The following is a 23,770-nucleotide window of genomic DNA, read 5'->3' on the forward strand; positions in this document are numbered from 1 at the left end:
TGTTATTCCACTTACATTCTAGAAAAGGAAAAACTGTATGGACAGAAATCAGATCAGTGGTTGCTTGGAGCTGGATAGAGTAAGGTAATTGATTAAAAAGGGGGTTACAAAAGCTCAGCAAGCGTGGCTCAGTGACTGAGCATCAACCTATGAACCAAGAGGTCACAGTTCAATCGATGATTCTCATTCATCATTGATGTTTCTGTCTCTGTCTCCCTCTCTGAAATAAAAATATATATTTTTAAAAGTGTTCAAGAGAACTTTTTGGGGTGCTGAAATATTCTGTATCTTGACTGTGGTAGTGATTACACAAACATTTGTCAGAACTATTAGAAATGTATATGCAAACATGGTGATTTTTTCTATATGTAAAATCTAAATTAACCTAATTTTAAGAAACAGTTAAGAGAAAATAGAAACTCAACTTTTATCCAGTATATTACTTTGCTAATAACTCTATTAAGCTAAAATTAAACGTGCCAAATCAGATTGTTTGATAAATGCTTTTCCTGACATTCACAGTAAAAAAAAAAAAAAAAAAAAAAAAAAAGATAGCTTTCAAACATATAATGAAATTTGTCTTTATAGGTGATATATACATGGAGAACTTTAGACTAGTGTTTGTTTCAAAACATTGTTTTGAACTAGGTAGGGGGCTGACACTTACTTTTGTAATGGTCCAGATTGTAAATACTTCAGATATTGAGGGCTATATGGTCTCTGTTATAACTATTCAATTCTGTCATTGTAGCAAGAAAGTAGCCATAGGTAATTTGTAAATGAATAGGTATGATTATCTTCCAATAAAGCTTTCTTTACAAAGTAGGCATTGCAGGCCATAGATTGTTGACCATTGTTTAAGACAGTTGCAGAAATCATAAAATAGTGATTAAAGCAAAAATTCATGCTAGCTCAAAAAATGTTCCTTTAATATTTATTGTTTTTCCTACTAGGAATTAAATATGGGCCAGCGATGTTCAGATACAAGAGGAATTGTCTTTGAAGATGTAAAAGTGCCTAAAGAAAATGTTTTAATTGGTGAGGGAGCTGGTTTCAAAATTGCAATGGGAGCTTTTGATAAAACCAGACCTCCAGTAAGTAATGTAACTTGATCATCTTCATAGGATCTTTTATTACATTGAGTAGTTTTATTTTAACATTGTATGCTTCATGTATTTTTTTCTAGTATCTGCTTCTCTTATTAATGATAGAGAGATATTTTTCTTTACTTTTTAGAATTCAACTCTCCTGCTGCCTGTTACAGAAATTATTTTAACAATTACAAACTTACTGTAGTTGCTGCTAGATTTTACAGAGGCAGTGCAGACAATCATTCCTGCTGATATGTAATCATTTCCTCTTACTTTACTCATTAGGAATATTTTCCCTGAGAAGCTTTCCTTTCTTAAACTGAAGGAATGATTTGTCTCTAGCTATGATCCTATGCCTCACAAATGCCTTCCATTAAGCTTAAATTTATAAATAATACAAATTTAAATGCTGGTGCACCCCCAACACACACATAATCTCTTGTTGCCTTAAGTTAGTTTATCTCTGTATAATCCTTAATTTAGAATCTTAGGCAAGTAGCCATTATACTGTGTGTTTTAAAGACTACATGATCTTTCTGCTTTGTAAAATGCTACAACACTAGGTAGCAGCTGGTGCTGTGGGACTAGCACAAAGAGCTTTGGATGAAGCTACCAAGTATGCCCTGGAGAGGAAAACTTTTGGAAAGCTGCTTGTAGAGGTAATTTTAACATTGTACTTGCTTTCTTCAAATGTAAATACATTCATTTTCATCTAAATATCTGATAATTGTCTTTTAGGTACAAATTATCTTTTAAGTACAAACTATTTCTGCTATGGTAGCAAGAAGATAATGTGATCTATCAGGATGAGTTTCAAGAATAGATTTTCTTTATACTCTGCCACTATTGTCTGCTCAGGAAATTGTGCTAATTAAGAAGAGGAAAAAGAATAGCCAGTATTTACTGAATGCCTATTCATATATGACACTGTGCTACACATTTTAAATAAATTGTCTAATTCTCCCAGTACTACCCTTATAATCTCCATTTAAGATTGGGAAACTGAGACTGAGAGAGATTCAATAATTTGTCCAAGATCACACAATTTACATATCACAGATCCAGGACTCCATTTCATGCTCTTAATCCATGCTATTTTCCACATCTTAGTATCAAATAATTTTCGTACTGAAGAGTCATGTCTCCCATGAATTTTCAGGGAAATTTTTAACTCTTAATCTCTTCAAGTACTGGAGAGATATATTATCTGTATTTTCTCCTTCTGTAACTCTCCTGAGGTTATAAAGTTAATACCCCCTCTTTCAGTCCTCATGTGTCAGTGGTTCTCAAACCATCTGTGGTGAAAGATCAGGTTGTTTTTTGTTTTGTTTTTTCATTTCTAAACAATTGTGGACCATTATTTTTATAAATATAAGAATGTAGCAACAATATCATATTGTTATAAAAGTTTCTAAATGTTTACTCTCACTTTCTATGCCATGAACCAGTAAAGTTTGTGAACTGGCCCACAGATCAAATTTGGATTAGTATTGCTCTGTGTCCATTAACCTTCATTTAATCATTTATCTTTATGTGCTCTATTCTAGATCATTTTCTCAGTTTTCCAGTCCTTTGATCCTGTCCCTAATCTACTACTTAATCCTATCTTGAATTTTAATGACTTTTTAAATTCACAGAATGTATATTCAGTTCTTTTTTGAATATACTAGGAGTTCCACCCCTTCTTTTATGGTGTCCTGGTTTCTCTATCTCCTTAAGTAAATAAAAGTACTTTTTTATAGTCACGTTCAGATTTTTTTTCTGTTGTCTCAAATTCTTAGGGTGTTAATCTTTTGGTCTGTTGCATCTTCTATCTGTTATGGTCAATTATTTTCTCTCTTAATTTTTGCTTGTAAGTTTATCTGTTGCAGGTATTCTTTTTCTTCAGTGCATTGTCATAGCCCCTAGACAATGACTTTTGTACTTTTTTGTACTTTTATCAGGTACCTCAGAGATTTCACCATTTCAAGAGCTCCTGCTGTTGTGGTTTTTTAGATTAATTTCTCCACTTGGAGAATACTGATACACAGAGGCTGTACACATTGATTCCACTGTTTTTGAACCTTCCAGGCAGAGTCCTAGGCAAGAGAAAAGCTTTGTGGCCTTCCTGCCCTCATGAGCAGAGACTTTTAGTTCCCCCTGTAGAAAGAAGTTCTTTTCCTAAGTGCTTTTTCTTTGTTTGTAAGGAATCTCAATGTTAGCCCCTCATCTTCTTCATTTTACATCCAAGTCACCTGTTCTTGTGTGTTCACTAAAACTCCAGCTATTTTCACATTGAACCCAAATCTGTCTGATTTTTTTTTTGCTTCCCTGTGTCATTTATTCTCGATCAAGATTTAAATTCCTTCTGAGAGATACCTGTAGATTTGTTTCTTTCCTTTGAGCTCTTTTTTCCCCCCTAAATCAACCATTTCTTTATGTTTGTGACCAAAAAAAGAGTTTACATTAGCTCGTTCATTTTCCCAGACTGCATATATGCAGATTAATAAAATGAATATTCTTGAATATTAGTTTATCTTACTCTTGAACAGATAACAACTACAATGTTCTTCAGTGCAGATCTGTCATCATTTAAGGGTCTTCCTCACCAAGTATCTATTGGTAACTTTTCAATGCAATATGGAATGTTCTTGTATGTTCCCTTTCTTGTGGGTTCTGGAGATTCTTTTCTGAATTCTTACTACCTGCCCCAGTACATTTTGCCTCATGGCCCTTCATTATTAAGTATAGAAAGTCTTAGTCTTTACTTACTACTTACTCAAAATACAGTCTTTTACCATTTGATTTCTCCTGAATATTTACATCCCTCTTAATTACTCTGCAAAATGCTGGCTGCCTGTAATCTCAATTAATAAGTATAGTGGTGTGATGCCATAATTCCTTGTCACCCTTTTGCCATGCAACCCTAACCCCCGATCTATGTGTTCTTTACAACTCCAATCTGCTGGCATCTATGTTCTTGGACTATAGCATTATGAATAAAAAGAGTTACCTCATTTGGAATCCACACTTGAATAATTGATTAGCAATTTCATGTCTGATACTGGGAAATATTCAAGGATATATTGCCATATACCTATATTTTCATATGGAAATCTGAAGCCAAGAAATGTAAATAAGCTAATTTTGTATTAGGTGTAGATGTGGTATAAATATGGAAAAGAGGGGAGATAAAAGCTTATGTAGTCTGCAGTCTTATTTTTTTTTTCGTTTATCTCTGATAAAACCTAGTTTAGCTCCATCTACATTGTTTTTCTGTCTATACTAGTCGATATTCCACACTCATCCATAACATTCCATGTAATCTACTTTATTTTCTTCCATTTAAAATTAAAATATTAATTTAATATATTAGGACTTACTTTCTAAAAGACAACTGTGTTACAATGTGTCTGCCTTTTTCCCCCTCACTTCCAAAATAACCAGCTTTTGTATAGTTCTTAGTTATTTGTTATTCTCTTTCTGCCATTATGATTTCTTATTCTTACTTTCTGGGTATATTGGCTATATTTTATGCTGGGGTATATGACACCCCACTACCTTTTGACTCAATGCATCACAAAGAGTCATCATTTTATAACCTGACTTTATAAAGCATCCAACCAGAATATTTCTTCCACACAGTCCAAAATGATAAAGTAAAATTATCATGTCCTATATTCATTTTTTCTTAATAATGTCGTGAGCATGTTTGGAATTCTAGGGTTCCTCACCATTAGTCTTCTCTTTTCTAGGCTAAACAAAGTAAATACTAATGGGCCCATTTATGTATAACTTTGATCTATTATCTCAAAAAAGAAGGGATAAAAATTGGTGGGTGTTTTTTTTAAAATCCTGTGTTTATTATTATTGTTATTAGCACTTCTTTTAAGTCAATAGTCATCAAACTACGGCTCGCGAGCCACTTGCGGCTCTTTGGCCCCTTGAGTGTGGCTCTTCCACAAAATACCACGGCCTGGGCGAGTCTATTTCGAGTGGCGTTAGAAGAAGTTTAAGTTCAAAAAATTTGGCTCTCAAAAGAAATTTCAATCGTACTGTTGAAATTTGACTCTGTTGACTAATGAGTTTGCAGACCACTGTCCTATATAATAAAAGGCTAATATACAAATTGTCCCCTCGACCAGAGTTCGACCAGCAGGCAGGCTGGCCAACTGCCCATGTCCCCTCCCCTTGGCCAGGCAGGCCGGACCCCACCCATGCACAAATTCATGCATCAGGCCTCTACTACACACACACACACACACACACACACACACACACACACACACACACAAACACACACACACACATACACACGCGCGCGCGCACGCACACACTGAGTGGCCAGATTATTATGAGTTCAGAGATCATAATAATCTGGCCACTCAGTGTATATTGGAATTTTTCACTTATCAATATATGGTGAACATATTTCCATCCTATAATATATTTTGGCCATATAACTCATAGAACACTTACTATCTCTTATTGAAAGTATCCATCTTATGTCTCCTATGCGATTACAAACCTCTAGAAGAGGCAGCTTTTATTTGTCCTTCTCACAGCACTCGCTTTCCCCTGTCAGCATCTGATACACATTATTATTCACAATATGGAGCTATTTTCTTTAAAACTCCCAGCAGACACTCAGGATACATATAATTTCTGTGGTATTTTTCCCAAAAATGCATAACTTTTCAGTCCTGTGAAAACATCTAATAAACCCAAGTTGAGGGACTTTCTAAAAAAAAATAATCAATATTATTCAGAAGTGTCAAGGTCATGAAAGACTGAAGAATTATAACAGACTGGGAAAGACTAAGAAGAAATAACAACTAAATTCAATTGGAATTATACTTAGGATCCTTGAACAGGAAAAGGACATTAGTGGGAAAGTTGGCCAAATTTGAATGAAGTTTAACATATTAACTTAGTACAATATTATCAAATTAACTTCTTGGTAAGTATACTGTGGTTTTCTAATATGTTAACACTGGAGAAAGCAGAGTGTAACTTTTTAAGTGTGAGCTTAGTTTAAAAAAATGTTTTTTAATTCAAGGAGGAAAACATAAATTAGTTAATAGATATTCTTAAACTTTTTCTTTTTAATTCTAGCACCAAGGAGTATCATTTTTGCTGGCTGAAATGGCAATGAAAGTTGAACTAGCTAGATTAGGTTACCAGAGAGCCGCTTGGGAGGTTGATTCTGGTCGCCGAAATACCTATTATGCGTCTATTGCAAAGGCATATGCTGGAGATATCGCAAATCAGTTAGCTACTGATGCTGTGCAGATTTTTGGAGGCAATGGATTTAACACAGAATATCCAGTAGAAAAACTAATGAGGGATGCCAAGATCTATCAGGTAAGATTATAAATAATTTTTGTTGTTTTTAAGGGAAAAGAATACTTGTAGATGACAGTAGATTTTGATCATTTAGGAATTTTATGCCACTAGTAATAACAAATGACATCATAGAAGTTTGTAATCCGAACTAATTAACACAAATAAGAATATTGCCTTTAAGTATATGCCTTAAGAGAGAATACGTTGCCCAGCTAGTGTGGCTCATTGGTTGGAGAAGTATTTAGCAACATCAAATGTTAGATTTCCCAAACTTTTTGAAATGTTAATATTTGATTTTTTAAGACAACTCCAAAGTTTCAGTAAATCACTTTTTATAATAATTTTAACTAATTGTTACAAAATTATATATTTTCATGGGTTTCACAAAACCAGGTTTTGGAATCACTATAGACCCTATATATGATTTGATTTAGTTGGGTATTAAAATAGAGCTTAAACTACTTTCCAAAATATTGAGTAAATTGAAGTATTTGCGTAATGAAGATATTTCACCTACATGTATATCTTTTTTTCTTGCAGATTTATGAAGGTACAGCACAAATTCAAAGGCTTATTATAGCCCGTGAACATATTGGCAGGTATAAAAATTAACAAGATCTCTGTAGAAACATGACTAATTGTTGAGTAAATAGAACATAATCCAATATTTAAGGTACAGAAAAAGAAAGGGCTTCAAGATTTTTCCCAGTGAAAATCTTCAAATAAGTCCTCTTAACTAATCATATGCGACTGATTCTAATAGTAATTTTACCTTTGTTTAACTTTATGACTTGCCTTTCCTCAAATAGATTTGGTTTCATTAAATTATGTGTTGTCCTCAGTACCACTGTATTTGAATTATATTAACCTTGAAAAATGCATTAGTTTTGTTATTTTGACTTCATAAAATTAGACTAACAGAAATTCCTTGGAATTTCAATATTTTTCCAATGACAGAATAGTGCGTTTATAAAAGTAGGATATTCTAAAATTTACAATGAGAAACTTTTGTAGGATTTGGATATCACCAAATAACTTGCCAGTGACTTTGTAGACTTAATGATATTGTATTATAGGAGTTCATTTGCTGAAATTTGGAAAATATTTGTTTTCAATTTGATAGAGTGATAGTAAAAAATTAGATGTTTATATTCTCCTATTATACAACAACCAGAAGTTACTTAAAAATTTTGTTTAATTCTGGGCCCACATTTTCGCTTGCCTTATTTAAAATAAATCAGTAAAGTTTGCCTTAAATTATTTTTATATGACTCCAATCTGATTTCATGTGCATACTGAAAAGAAACTTTTAAATAAAAGTGTTCAATACTTATTACTGTATCTGTATTTTTTAAAAAAAAAAAAAAAAAAAAAAACCACACCGGAGATAATGTTTTTCATTGGTTTTAGAGAAAAGAAGGGGAGAGGGGAAGAGAGAGACAGAGAGAGAAAATGAGAGAAGGAAACATCCATTAGTTGCCTCCCACATGCTCACAACCTGGGTATGTGCCCGAACCAGAAATCAAACCTGCCACCTTTCAGTATATGGGACAACAATTCAGCCAACTGAGCCACAGCAGCCAGGGCAGTGTATCTGTATTCTTTCCAAAAAGTTTATTACTTCATGTAATAGTGGATACCTAATTTATATACTATGATGGAAAAAAAGTCTTATTTGGATTTTGAACTGCATAAGTTTACTTGCCCTTTTTTCATGAGATTATATTATTACTAGAGCCCTGGTGCATGAAATTTGTGCACAGGTGTGGTCCCTAGGCCTGGCTAATGACACAAGGGCAGGTCCCAGCTGACCTCTGGGCCCTGGGCAGCACCTGGGTCCCCAGGCTCCTGCACGCCCCCCTCCACCTGAGTCACAGCGCCCAAGTCCACACACAGAGATGCAGTGAGTACAGCCGGACTCTGCAGGCCGGGGGCACAACATGGGCCTCTGGGCTGCCCAGAGGCACCACACGGAAGCCAGGCAGGGAGCCGTGCTCTCTCCTGCCTGGCCTCGCAGACTGGCTCCTGTGTGAACCCAAAGGGAGCCCAACTGGCCCCGGGGGTCCTGGCGGCTGTGGCCTGGCTCACCCAGAAGAAGCTGCACGGGTGCAGGGTGGGCTCCTCGCTACGCCCGGCACCTGAGCGTGGGGGCTTCCTTGGAGCATGAGCACTGGCGTCCCGGGGGCAGGGGAGGGAAGCAGGCGGAGTGAGAGCGAGCTTGGCATACACCTCCATCCCCGTCACCCCCACCCCAGGTAGCTGGCAGGAGGTCACAGCCTCCCGCCCGGGCACCGCAGGAGGTTAGTCGCCGCCACCCACCCCCAGTTCCCCATTCCAGCCCAGAGCCTAGCCCCAATCAGGCAATTGGCCTGCCAGCCGCTGGTCATCATCTGCAGGGTGACTGGCAGGGTGATCGGGCCCCACTTGCACCCGCCTTGGCCTGGCACCGCCGCCTGCTCACCTGCTCCACCATCCCACTGTGGTCTCACTATCATCAGGGCCCATCAGGGCCAGCAGTACCTCCACTGCCGCCTGCTGCGATCACCATGTTGCTGACACCACCATGTTCTGCACCACCCCCTGGTGGTCAGCGCACGTCATAGTGAGGAGACAAACTCCTGGTCTCCTGGTAGAACAACCACCTAAGGGGACCATTTGTACATGAGGCTTTTATTATATAGGATGAAATACCTCAGAAAATACAAATATAAAGTAACTCAAGAACCAACATTTGTAAATGTAATTCTTCCTAATTCTAAACATCAAATACTGCTAAAATATGTCATACTAAATGGTGTTTCTGATATCACTTCTGATTTTCCAGTTCTGACACCAACTCTACAATTCAAACCTATTCTGACAGTAATTCAAAATAGCATTAGAATTCACAGGTTTAAGGGCTCAGCCCCACAAGACTACCCTCATTTCAGATATTAGTTACAAGTACTGGTTCTCCAGGCTACCCACACTTCTAATTTTGCTACAACTTGAGGTATTCCCAAGACCCCACCCTCAGGTGTGATAATTTGTTTGAACAGCTTACAAGACTCAGGAAAACACTTCACTTACATTTGCTAGTTTATTATAATGGACTAGAGGCCCAGTGCATGAAATTCGTGCATGGGGGGGGGTCCACCTCAACCCAGCCTGCACCCTCTCCAATCATGGACCACTTGGGGGATGTCCGACTGCCACTTTAGGCCCGGTCCCTGGGATCGGGCCTAAACCGGCAGTCAGACAGCCCTCTCACAATCCTGGACCACTGGCTTCTAATTGTTCACCTGCCTGCCTGCCTGATTGCCCCTAACTTCCCCCCCCCCCCCACGCAGGCCTTATCACCCCTCACTGCCTCTACATGCTGGCCTTATCGCCCCTAACTGCCCCCCTGCTGCTGGACAGGTCGCCCCCAACTGCTCCTCCCACTGGCCTGGTCACCTCTTACTGCCCCCCTGCCAACCTGGTTGCCTCCAAATGCCCCCCCCACCTGCTGGCTTGGTCGCCCTGAACAGAAACCCCCCCCCCCCCGCCTGCCTGGTCGCCCCACACAGCCTGCTGTTCAGTCATTTGGTCATCCCTCACCCCCCTGCCAGCCTGGTCACCCCACACAGCCGGCTATTCAGTCATTTGGTCATCCCTCACTAACCCTCCCTGCCGGCCTGGTCATAGGCAGCCATCTTGTGAGGGTGTGAGGGTCAATTTGCATATTACCTTTTTATTATATAGAACTAAAGGCCCAGTGCATGACATTTGTGCACGGGGGGTTGTCCCTCAACACGGCTTGCACCCTCTCTAATCTGGGACCCCAGGGATCAGGCCCAAACCGGCAGTCAGACATCCCTCTCACAATCCGGGACTGCTGACTCCTAATTGCTCATCTGTCTGCCTGCCTCATTGCCCCTAACCGCTTCTGTCTGCCAGCCTGATGGACCCCAAACCACTCCCCTGTTGGCCCAATCAACACCTAACTGCTCCCCTGCCAGCTCGATCGTCCCCAACTGCCCTCCCATGCCGGCCTTGTTGCCCCCAGCTGCCCTCCCCTGATGGCCTCTTTGCCCCCAACTGCCCTCCCCTGCCAGCCATCTTGTGGACATCTTGAGATGACGTTGAGCGAGGGCGTGATGTCACCTAGGCTTTTATTATATAGGATACAACTAATGAACAGACAAATGGGAGAGATGTGTAGGGCAAGGTATGGGAGGAGACAGAGCTTTCCAACCTTCTCCCAGTGCATCACCCTCCCATCATATTCACCAACCTGGAAGCCCCTGTTCAAGTTTTTATAGAGACTCTTCAGCCCCACAGGTTAAGGATGGGGCTAAAAGCTCTACCTGTATTAGCTAGTGCTGCCTTAACAAAATGCCACTGACTGGGTGGCTTAAAAAACAGACATTTATTTTCTCACAGTTCTCCAAGGTGCCATCTGGGTTGGTTTTGGAGTGGCCCCTCCTCCTGGCTTGTAGGCCTTCTTACTGTGATGGCACATGACCTCTTGCCTGTGCACAGGCATGGGAAGACCTCTAGTGACTCTTCCTCTTGTTATGAGGAAGAAACAGTCCTATTAGATTAGGGCTCTACCCTTACGACCTCATTCAACCTTAATTCTCTCTAGGCCCTATCTTTCTCCAAATACAGTCACAAGGGGAAAGGATAGAGATTCAACATATGAATTTTGGGAATGGGGGCCACAATGCAGTCCATTACACTACCCTCAAATTACTTAGTCTTTCTGGTGAACTGTTCTTCCCAGGAGCCCCACCCTAAGTCACCTTATTTGCATAAACTCAAATGATCTTTTTGAAAGAACCTCATTATGAATAACAAACTCCTATCAAAAAAGTTCCAAGGGTTTTTGCAACTCAGAGCCAGCGGCTGGGAACAAAAGCCTCCCCTGCAAGCCATCTTGTGGTGGCCATCTTGTGACCACATGGGGGCAGCCATCTTGCGGGAGGGCGTGACGGTCAATTAGCATATTCCCTCTTTATTATATAGGATTCCAAGATTACTCTGATAACTAAAAGGCATGTAGTCCTTATATTAACTGCCCTCCCCTTCCAGCCCATACCTACACCACACTAAATTATAAAAATCAAATCTTTTACAAAAGATATTTAAATAACAATGTTTTGTGCTCAGTTATGAAATTGTATTTTAATGGCACAGCTAGAGATTGATGAGATTTTGAGACTTCCTAATACCCCAACTTGGGTATTACATAAAAATTACAAGTTAAATAAAATATATACATTCCAAATGCAGATTTGGATTTATAATACAAGGATCCAAAAATTTACCAATTCTAAATATAAAGCTTCTAGATGAAAATGTGTTTCAGAGCCATGTGATGAGAATATATATTGAAATACCCTTGCTAATAAGTATTGAGCAATTATATAACTACCAATTAAGACTTTAGTCACAAATAATACAAATGAAATTAAGCTACTTTAAGTAAAAAAGTGAACAATTATATTTAAATCAATTGAACTTTGAACAACTCAAGGGTCAGGGGCAGTGAAATTACCCCTGCCACCTCCAGCCCTTTGCAGTGGAAAATCACTAATAACTTTTGACCCCCCCAAAAACTTAATTACTAATAACCCATTGTTACCAGATGCCATATGAGAACTGAGAAAATAAACAGTCCACTAAAACATGTTTTTGTATATTATATGTATTATATTTTGTATTCTTATAATAGAGTATGCTAGAGAAAAGAAACTTACTAAGAAAATCATAAGGAAGCAAAAATACATTTACAGTACTATATGTACTTACCAGGGGAAAAATCCACATACAAGGGGACCAGTGCTGTTTAAACCAGGTTGTTCAAGGGTCAACTCTATGTTGAAGTGCCTCTTGGATCTAAAGGGCAGGGATGGAGTCAGTTTTAGTAAGGCACTAGAACCCAAACAGTCTTTAGCAATCCATGAAATATTCTTTTTCTACCTCACAACTCTATATCTTGCTGTCATGTTGCTTTTTCTGATTTTGTAGCCTAGCTTTCTCTGCTTTGATTCCATTATAGTATAAGATTAATATTTACATATTATATTTCCCACCACTTATCAGCTGACTGTCCAAGGCTATTAATCCAGAAGGATCGGTAGAGGCATAAACTATAAACATGATTGTTAGTAGCATATATCTGTGAATTGAAGGTTCCTGCAAGAGGAACCATTTATAAAAGATTTGATAAGTATATGGCACTTTCAATGAATGTTTAAGGAATCTACCAGAGTCATTAATTTGCACAAAGGGAGAAGAGATTATCCCAAGACTCCTCTGAATTAAAAATAAAAAAATAGCTGTTTATATAGCTCCCAGAATCACATCCATTAATTTGAGTACATTACCCATTATCAAATAGTACAAAAATTTTTGAAGATTAACCATTAAATTGTATAGGCAACAGTGCTTTTGTTGTTGTTTCAACATATTAAGTATTTCATTGAACTCAATGAATGAAGAAACTAATAAGATATTAGAACTGGTAAAAGGGATAATTTGAAGAACGAACATATAAGCAGTTAGAAATGCTTAAAATAATTTGTCAATAGATAGGACTGGCTAATAACCTATAGGGCAATAAAATCCAAAGGAGTCATCTTTTCTACAGAGCAGAAATCAGTTGTAGTTCATGGTTTATTTGCATTATTCTCCATTTTCTACAATTTAGCTTCTAACTTTACAGAGTTGTAAAACAGCTTGCCAATAGAAAGACAGTCACAGGTACACATCCCTTCAGAAAATACCCAGAGGATCCATTCAACAATACCTAGCAATTCACTAAAAGGACATTGAGTAATTTCTTTTATCCATTTCCAAGTCTTTGACGTTTCTTGACAGTCTCTTCCCTGTGATTATAAATAATACTAGAGGCCCGGTGCACAAAATACGTGCACTGGGGAGGGTGTCCCTCAGCCCAGCCTGCACCCTCTCCAATCTAGGACCCCTCGGGGGATGTCTGGCTGCCGGTTTAGGCCCGATACCACAGGGATCCGGCAGCCGGACATCCCTCTCACAATCTGGGACTACTGGCTCCCAACCGCTCGCCTGCCTGCCTGCCTGCCTGCTTGCCCCTAACTGCTTCTACCTGCTGGCCTGATCACCCCCTAACCACTCCCCTGCTAGCTCGATTGATACCTATCTGCTCCCCTGCTGGCCCCATCGCCCCCAGCTGCCCTCCCCTGCTGGCCCGGTTACCCCCAACTGCCCTTTCCTGCTGGCCTAGTCACCCCCAACTGCCCTCCCCTGCAGGCCTGGTCCACCCCAACTGCCTTCCATCCCCTGCAGGCCCAGTACCCCCCCCCAACTGCCCTCCCCTGCTGGCCTGGTTGCCCACAACTGACCTCCCCTGCCAGCCATCTTGTGGTGGCCATCTTGTGACCACATGAAGGCAGCCACCTTGTTGGAGGGCGTGATGGTCAATTAGCATATTCCCTCTTTATTAGATAGGATTCTAAGATTACTCTTGATAACTAGAAGGCATGTAGTCCTTATATTAACTTTGGATACCCAGAGACAGGATTAACTTCTGTCTGAAAGTTTTCATGAAGAAAAAATATAAAAACAAAAGTTCTCAAAAAGACATTTAAATTGGACTTTTAAAGCCTCCATAATTTGCTATCTAAAGGCTAGGAACCCAAGTCCAAGAAACTTTCCACCAGATTTCTCCAGCAGTACCTCAGAATTTGGGAGAATTTCTCTCCTTGGCTTCTCCAAAATTTACTAAGGTTCCTGGCCTGCCAAGAAGGGCCTTCCCTGTAAAACTGGAACCCTGTAAGCCAGGTACGATTTCAGTTTTACTCGGATAGCTTTGTAGGCATAAACCATAAACATGATGGTTAGTTGCATATATCAGTGAATTCATGGTTCCTGCAAGATGAATCATTTTATAAACGATTTGGTAAGATATGGCAATTTCAATGAATGTTTAAGGAATCTACCAGAGTCATCAATTTGCATAAAGGGAGCAGAGATTATCCCAAGTCTCCTCTGAATAAAAAATAAAATAAAAATAGCTGTTTATATAGCTCCCAGAATCACACCTATTAATTTGAGTACATTGCCCATTATCAAATAGTACAAAGGATTTTTGGAGATTAACCATTAAATTTTATAGGCAACAGTGCTTTTGTTGTTGTTTCAACATGTTAAACATTTCTTTGGACTCAGTAAATGAAGAAAATAATATGTTAGAACTGGTAAAAGAGAGAATTTGAAGAACAGACCTAAAAACAGTTAAAAATGCTTAAAATAATTTTCCAATAGATATAAGACTGGCTCATAACCTATAGGGCAATAAAATCTAAAGGAGTCATCTTTTCTACACAGCAGAAACCCATTGTAGTTCATGGTTTATTTGCATTATTCTTCATTTTCTACATTTTAACTTCTAACTTTACAGAGTTGTAAAATAGCCTGCCAATAGAAAGACAGTAACAGGTACACACCACTTCAGAAAATATCCAGAGGATCCATTTGACAATACCTAGCACTTCACTAAAAGGACTTCGAGTAATTTCCTTTATCCATTTCCAAGACTTTGGCAATGTTTCTTGACAGTCTATTTCTTGTGATTACAAATACTATGCCAAGATTACTCTTGACAAATAGGAGGCAGGTTTGGCTTGACTGTTGACCTAGATACAGTAAGAGTGTAAATTAACCATGTAGGCCTTGTATTAACTTTGGATATCCAGAGACAGGATTCACTTCTGTCTAAAAGTTTTCATTAAAAGAATAATAGCCCTGACCAGTTTGGCTCAGTGGATAGAGCGTCGGCCTGCGGACTGAGGGGTCCCAGGTTCGATTCGGGTCAAGGGCATGTACCTTGGTTGCGGGCACATTCCCAGTAGGAGGTGTGCAAGAGGCCGCTGATCGATATTTCTCTCCCATCGATGTTTCTAACTCTCTATCCCTCTCCCTTTCTCTCTGTAAAAAATCAAGAAAACATATTTTAAAAATAATAATAATAATAATAATAATAATAATAATAAAAGTTCTTATTAGTACTCAAATTGGACTTTTAAAGCCTCTATAATTTTCTATCTAAGGGCTAGGAAAACAAGTACAAGAAACTTTCCACCAGATTTCTCCAGTAGGACCCTCCCTGTAAACCTGAACCCTGTAAGCCACGTACCACTTCTGTTTTACTGGGATAATTTATAGGCATTGATTCTACATATAAAGTCAGCTTGTTTATTAGTGCGCTCGTCAACGCTGATTAAATGAGATTTATTTCCAAATATGACATATTAGGTATGGCCTTGCTTACACAATCAATTTCTTGAGTTGTATCCTGGGAAACAGGAGTACCAATTCCTTTTGAATATTGCCATGAAATGTAAGGAGATCCAGTGGATGCTTCTGAAATCTGGAGACTCAGTGAGAATCAGATACCATTTTAAAATTCCAGTTGATAAAAGCAGGGCCCACCAAATTGAAGTCTAGAGATAGGCTAAGAATTAAAAAGGGCTTCCTCATATATCCCTAAAAATAGAACATTACAACTTCAGAACAATGTTCCAAACAGGTAGCCATGATTAAAGTTCACTCATCGGTTCATTCAGTTCTCTGTAATTGTTCTTCAGTCAGTGAACTGCTTTCGAGAAGCCATCTGCTTTCAGACTAAAGAGTCCTAAAAACCCTGACTCAGTCGCTGATATAGTGTGATATTTGTCTAAGCCAATGGTCGGCAAACCACGGCCCGCGAGCCACATGAGGCTCTTTGGCCCCTTGAGTGTGGCTCTTCCATAAAATACCACAGCCTGGGCGAGTCTATTTTGAAGAAGTGGCGTTAGAAGAAGTTTAAGCTTAAAAAATTTGGCTCTCAAAAGAAATTTCAATTGTTGTACTGTTGATATTTGGCTCTGTTGACTAACGAGTGTGCCGACCACTCGTCTACGCTATGTCAGCTTGGAAGTCTGTACCCAAGAGGTTTCCTTAAAGTTATCTATCAATAGTTCAAAACACCTGCTCCTTTCCATGTGTCTCTGAGACTGGCCCTGAATGCATAAACTTTGGGCTGTAGCTTACAGCATAGCCTTCTAGCTGGCATCAAAGTAAAACAGAGACTATCTGTAGATGATTGCCCTAGTTCAGGCTGCTGTAACCATACCATAGACCAAGTGGTGCGAACAACAAACATTTATTTCTCACAGTTCTAGAGACTAAGAAGTGCAAGATCAAGGTGCCGGCCCTCTCCTGTGTTGCATATTGCTAACTTCTTGTATCCTCACATGGCAGAAATAAGGTGAGAGAGCTCACTGGGATCCCTGATATAAGGGCACTACTCCCATTCAGAAGGACTTCACCCTCATGAGTTAATGACATCTCAAAGGCCCCTCTTCCTAATATCATCACATTGGGGATTAGGATTTCAGCATACAAATTTTGGGGGAACACAAACATTCATTGCATTGCAATGATCAAGACTGAATGTTGTAGTTAATTACTATATCCAATAATGTCAGAATGGAAGTGAATTAAAATATCTGTTGCAGCATAGTGTATACTATTTCATAAGAATTTATGCATTATTTACCCTGAGGGAAATAGAACATTGACAGATCTCCAAGATCTCCTCATGAAGTACACAATTTTGGGCATATTTACCTATACAAATGCAAACTAAGAAGGCTGAGTTGATCTGATTTATTTACCAATGCTTTCTATGTGGCTCCCAGAATAACGTCGACAATTTAAAGATATAAAGATGTAACACATGGGAAACATGTAATTATTTTTATTATCTTTCTTTTTTATAAAGGGAAAGAATAATTTTTGTGATTTTACAGGGAATGGCAGATTTCAAGGATACATTAGGTGTAAAATATATCCTGAAATTTAATTTGTCTAAATTCAAAATTTGACCATGGGAAGGAAAAATCAAAAGAGATGCCAAAGATGACCTGATATCTTGAGAAAGATAGCATTAAAGGTTCCTGAGAAAGAACACTTGGTTACCTATTTAATTAAATGTACAATAAATAAACACAGAAGAATGTAACATGATTATAAAGGGCTTTAGCTATTTAGCAAATGAGGAAACTTTGTTCCTTTTTTAAAAAATTAATTAAGGATATGAAAAAGTCAATGTTGAGAGCTCAGAAAAATTATTCTGGTAAGACAAAATCTCTGCTATCTAGGCAAAGGTAAAAATTAACTTTTTACATTGTTGGTGAAGGGGTTAATCAGTAAACCAACAATTTTCAACTAGTGTGCCATAGTACAGTGGTGCACCTCAAGAAATTTAAGATATACAATATCTGACTATTTAGTCAGGGGCACTGACCTCCTTTCTTTAGTTCATAAAATAAAATAAAAAAATGACAACAGCCCACACAGCAATAGCTGTCCAGTGTGAATGAATCAAAATTTTAGTAATTAGTTCATGTGTGACATGAGATGGAAAAGATTGAAAATCACTACTGTAAACTAAGAAGCAAGCCCCTTAAAAGAGTGAATGTTGCCCAACCTATAGCACATAGGTCCAGTGTCTTTTCAGACTCAAGTATTACACAGAAGGGCAATAAAAACCACTTTCCTAAAGTTTTGACCTTCACTATGCTTTTTAATATTCTAGAACACTGATACTTTGAAACAAAAATACACTCTTTCTGTAGAAAAATAAAAACCCACACATAGTTGTATTACTCAGTCACCATTGTTCCTATTATAGTTATATGATCATCATTATTACTATGACAGTCAAAGAAGCTAACTTCTGTTTCACAGAGAAAGCTGTGAGGCGGGTCATTGAGAACTGTTGGTCACACATAAACATTTAGCAGCGCAGCAAAGCTCATAAATATCAACAAAAGTTTATACACCTATACGTATCTGTTTACACCTTAAAGTGGCAAAAGAAGCATACTATTAACTTGACCCAAAGGTATAACTTATTCCATCTATACTAATAAAAGCCTAGATGGTCCTTGCGCCCTCACACGATGCCCTCACGTCATCACAAGATGGCCACCACAAGATGGCCGGCAGTGGAGGGCAGCTGGGGGCAACCTTGCCCGCAGGGGAGGGCAGTTGGGGACACCAGGCCTGCAGGGGAGGGCAGTTGGGGGTCATTTGGCCAGCAAGGGAGGGCAGTTGGGGGCGACCAGGCCAGCAGGGGAGGGCATTTGGGGGTCACCAGGCTGGCAGGAGAGTGAAGTTGGGGGCAATGGGCCAGCAGTGGAGCAGTTAGGAATTGATCAGGCCAGCAGCAGAGCAGTTAGGGGGCAATCTGGCTGGCAGGCAGAAGCCTTTAGAAGCCAGCAGTCTCTCCTGTGGGGAGCGGGCCTAAGCTGTCAGCCGAATCCCCTGAGGGCTTCTGGACTTCGAGAGGGTGCAGACCAGGCTGAGGGACTCAACCCCCACCCCCAAGGGCATTAATTTCATGCACTGGGCCCTAGTAGCATATAAAAATAAGAAGCAATGTATATAAACTTAAACTTATTAATTTACTAGAGGCCTGGTGCATGAAATTCATGCACAGGGGAGGTGTCCCTCAGCCTGACCTGCACCCTTTCCAATCTGGGATCCCACAGAGATCGGGCCTAAACTGGCAGTCAGACATCCCTCTCGCAATCTGGGACTGCTGGCTCCTAACTGCTTGCCTGCCTGCCTGCTTGATCACCCTAATCCCTCTGCCTGCCAGCCTAATCGCCCCTACTTTGCCCCCCTGCCGGCCTGATCCACCCTAACTTGCTCCCCTGCCAGCCTGATTGCCCCTAACCACCTCTGCCTCGGCCCCCAGCCTAAGCCTCGGCCCCCTTCCCTCGCAGGCAGCGACCTGGCAGATCAGGGGAAGGTGCTGCCCCTATTACCTTGCTGCTGCTGCCACTGCTGGCTTGAGCCTCAGCCCTCGCAGCTGCTGCAGTTTTGTCCAGTTGGACGTTGGAAGGTCATCTGGAAGACATCTGCCCTATAATTAGCATAATACCCTTTTATTAGTACAGATACTGTTCAAAAGTAGGAAAGTATTTTATAGATGTGTAATTATAGACATATTATAGCTATACAGACACATTGAGTACTTATTATTTCTACAACTTCATCCACTGGCCAAAAGTAAACTTACGGGTCCAGATCTCAAAGAACTGTTCTCCTTCTCAGTGGGCATTAAAATCTTAACAGATTAGGGTTCTTCACATACAGACACCTTAAGAAAGTAAATAGCAACAGGTGAAGTTAATTTTAAGAATTTAACCTAATATATCCAAAATATCATTTAAACAATCAATACTTTTAAAGTGTTAATGAGATATTTTGTACTATTTTTATTACTAAGTCTTTGAAATAGGGGTGTGTATTTTATACTTAAAACATACCTCGATTCAGATTGGCCACATTTCAAGAGCCCCATGTGGTTATATTGGTCAGTGTAGGTCTTAAGGTAGATGAATTTGTTTTTAATCAATATTGTGTGTGTTTTTGTAGTTATCTTTCTTTGGCAGGGGGGACATGGTTACCTTTTGAAGGGGCAAAAACATACCAAATTTCAAAAGTACCAGAATATTCCGTGAAAGGTCAGCCTTCCTTAAATCCTGTTCCCAGCCAGCCATTTCTCCTTTTGTAGGCAACTACTTTTAGTAATCCTGTGCATGGGCAAGTATATCTCTATATATTTTCCTTTGTTTCCCACACAAATAGTACCATACTATATGTAGTTTAGCACTTTCTGTTTTTGTTTTCAATTAATTTATTTTGAAGATCTTCCCAAAGCAATGTATGCAGAGCTTCCTCATTCTTGTTAATGGCTACATAATGAATATACCATAGTTTATATAGCCCTTGATGGTTAATGAAAATATTTGTAATCCTTTGCTATTGCAAAAACTGCAGCTTAATATTCTTGCACATAAGTTACTTTGTTATGGTACAGCCCCCTTAGTTGGAGAGGAAGAGCTGTCCCCTCCTCAGTTATTGTCAGTCTCCTAAGAAAGCTTTCAGACAAGTGACAGCAGTGTTGAAGCAAAGCGAGCAAATGTATTAAAAATATACTTAGCATATAGCAAAATTGGACCACCCAGCTCAGTGGTCGGCAAACCATGGCTCACGAGCCACATGCGGCTCTTTGGCCCCTTGAGTGTGGCTCTTCCACAAAATACCACAGCCTGGGCGAGTCTATTTCGGAGTGGTATTAGAAGAAGTTTAAGTTTAAAAAATTTGGCTCTCAAAAGAAATTTCAATCGTTGTTCTGTTGATATTTGGCTCTGTTGACTAATGAGTTTGCCGACCACTGACCCAGCTAATCTTAGCACATGCCCAGTGGGGGTTCAAGGGGTTTTATTCCCCTTCTCCCTATAGGTTTCAAGGTTTCTCTGTCAGATATCTTGGGTAGCAAATTAGGTTTCAAAGTCCTGGGCTACATTGTTGTGGCTTATTTTAGGATGCTTGTACAAACACTAGATGTCTTGTATGGCAAATCCTAAGGCAGCTGACTTCTTGTATAGTGTGTGAGATAAATTTCCTCTTTTTCCTTCCCCCTTTTCTCCTCCTGCCTTAGTAATTCCAGGGTGATTTAAGCTTTGTATGTTTTGGTTAAGGAGGAGAGAAGTGTTCTTGTTTGGAGAAGATAAGGTCTTTCAATTCACAAGTTGACTGCAAGCTGCCCAAATTATTTGGCTTTGTTTAATTTTCTTGCCTCAGTTTCTCTATTCCACTTGCCCAGGAATTTCCCTAGGTTCTTACTATTCTGCCACAAGTTCATACCCAGGTGAGTATATTTGTAGGAGAAATACTTAGAAATAGAATTGTTGAATTTATTACAAGAATTGCTAGAATATATGCTCTCTATGTAATCACACACAGAAACCTTATTTTCTTTAATCTGCACCCCCCCCCAACCCTTTTTTTTCCTTTGACTTGAACTGGCCTCACCTAGTACCCTAACTCACTTCCCTCCCTTTCCCTTGCTTAATCATTAAGCCAAAGAGGTTCTGGTCAGCATCCAGTAGTCATAGAAACAAAGCCTCAGGTTTTGTTGACCACAGAGAAACTGATCAAACTAGAGAAAACATCTAGGCCTCAGTTGAGTTTCAGCTCCAGAACAACCCCATTGACTGACCACATGCTTGTGAAACCAGACTCAATAATGCCATGGTTGACATCAGGACCCAATGCAATGATCAACTACCACCCCACCACCCTAGGGCTGACCAATCAGTAGAGACCAGGACTCTGACCATGACCCAAACTCCCTTGGTTACCATGATTAATGATTGTTCCCCTTTATAACCTATCCTCTAGAAGCCATCAGGGAGCCAGGTATTTGAGTATGAGCTACCTAGGTCTTCAGGTATGGCACCTGAATCAATCTTTACTTTCTTGGCTGCAAACTCTTGTTCATGTCTTATTGGGCTTTGAAGAGCACAGGCAAACGGCCCCCTTCGGTCTGGTACACCTGAAAATGTTTCCATTTTATTCACCATTGTTTCCCAGAACCTAGATTAATATTTGGCATCCAATACATATTTTTTTTAATAAATTTATAAAATAGGAACTGCGGCTTATTTTTCATTCCTACAGCAATTATTGACTCAATCTTAATCTTACTCTTTGGGTTTGATGCTTGTATTATTCTTATTTTAAACATTTCTTTACCAAGTAGATCTGACCACTGCCCCCTCTCCCTTGGTTATTCCTCCCACATCTGATTTAATGACAAAAGGCTCAAATCACCAGAAATAGATAACTATAAACTTGCATGCATTTAATAATGGAACCTCAAACTATAAATGGAAATATCAACAAAATTAAAGGGAGAAACAATGAAAGCTATCATCGTTGATTCAACATTCTCAATTATGGATGTCACTGTGCAGAGCCCTTCACCAAATCGCTGCTGAATGTGTAAACTGACAACCAAGGACTCCGGGCGGCCTGTCACTACTTGAGCCAACTAAGCAGAGACATGGTTGAATCATAAATGAGCATTTATTCCAATAATGCCAGCAGTATGGGAGAGCTGCAGGTCATCCACAAAAATATGCTCTGGACCCCACTATAAGCCAGCTGCTTATATTGAGTAGAAGTACAAAGATTATGTGGGAAAGTAGGAATTACAGGTATGGGAAAGTAGGCACAGGATAATCATTACAGGTTACAAGTCATGTGGACTGGGGTTGGGGGAGGTAGGTGGTCATAGAAGGCAGGTACCTCTGGATGCTGTGGGATTAGATTACAGGTAATAGAGGCTGGGGGTTGTAAAGAACAGGTGCCTCCAGGACTAGATTGTTTCAGCCATGAGGTTGTAAATCTTTCCATGATGATAGGCAGTTCTCAGGACAGGAGGATGGACTGCATGCCAGTGTTAGCTCCCATGTCCCAGGGCATACAACTCCCAGCCAGGTTGGAATGTGCTTTCTTTAATCAGAACAAAACAATCATGGTTAACAGAGCATGATTAATAGTTCTTATTTTATTTCTTATAACTAATAGCCAGTCCCCAATATTATATTTCTGCCCCTAACAAATGCAATGCATTTTAAAGGTAGGGAGTGCCAAATTTTTTTTTTTTTTAATGCGTGCTCAAAAAGGCTTAAGTAGTAGACCCAAGAAAGCACAACAAATATGAATTCTGTGGAAAGCTCTTAAAAGGCACAGGGATGTTTCCCTTTTCTTTTCTCTCTCTTTTTTAAAAAATATATTTTATTGCCTTTATTTATTTATTTTTTACAGAGAATAAGGGAGAGGGATAGAGTTAGAAACATCGATGAGAGAAACATCAATTAGCTGCCTCCTGAACACCTCCACTGGGGATGTGCACCGCAACCAAGGTATATGCCCTTTACCAGAATCGAACCTGGGACCCTTCAGTCCGCAGGTCGATGCTCTATCCACTGAGCCAAACCGGTTAGGGCTGTTTCCTTTTTCTAAAGTAATTTCCAAATACTTCTGTTATTAGCACTTCCTGAAGAAGTGTGAAGCTGGACCCAGAATGGACAAGGCAAATTGGAGGGGGACAGGAACATTTCCTTAATAGTCACTGCAAACAATGAACACTTACTACACTTACTACGTGCAAGAACTCTAATCATTAGTCATTTCAGATCTTCAGTGTTCAAAGAGCAAGCGGAGTGGGGGGGGGAGGCGAGAGGGGAGAGAGGTCAATTGGGGGGAAAAGAGTTTTTTTAAAAAGTAATTGAGATAGTATTACTTAAAACTATTTTAGACCAAAGATAGGATTATGAGATTAGTAGACAGGAGGGAGGGGGGCAAAGCCTTTGAGCACAGGCAGCAAAGACAGCTATAAGCAGTCGGTGGGGTCCTAGGGTAGCCAGTGGAACAGGCGGGAGCTTAGTCAACTATGTGGGGCGGCGGAGGGGACCTGAGGGGTGCTTCTGCGCATGCGC

At 39.7% G+C, this 23,770-nt stretch overlaps 1 protein-coding gene across 1 annotated transcript in view; it reads left to right on the plus strand.

The window, feature by feature from the left end:
• The window catches only part of ACADM (acyl-CoA dehydrogenase medium chain), a 35,631-nt gene extending 27,882 nt beyond the window's left edge, over positions 1-7,749 (plus strand). The window contains exons 9-12 of the mRNA XM_080658395.1: positions 954-1,094; positions 1,655-1,750; positions 6,186-6,434; positions 6,957-7,749. Of these exons, the coding sequence (XP_080514521.1) occupies positions 954-1,094; positions 1,655-1,750; positions 6,186-6,434; positions 6,957-7,028 (558 nt within the window). The 3' untranslated portion in view covers positions 7,029-7,749. The remainder of the gene's footprint in view (positions 1-953; positions 1,095-1,654; positions 1,751-6,185; positions 6,435-6,956) is intronic.
• The last annotated feature ends 16,021 nt before the right edge of the window (positions 7,750-23,770 follow it).

This window comes from Plecotus auritus (genome assembly GCF_963455305.1).
Source record: "Plecotus auritus genome assembly, chromosome: 2".
NCBI lineage: Eukaryota > Metazoa > Chordata > Mammalia > Chiroptera > Vespertilionidae > Plecotus > Plecotus auritus.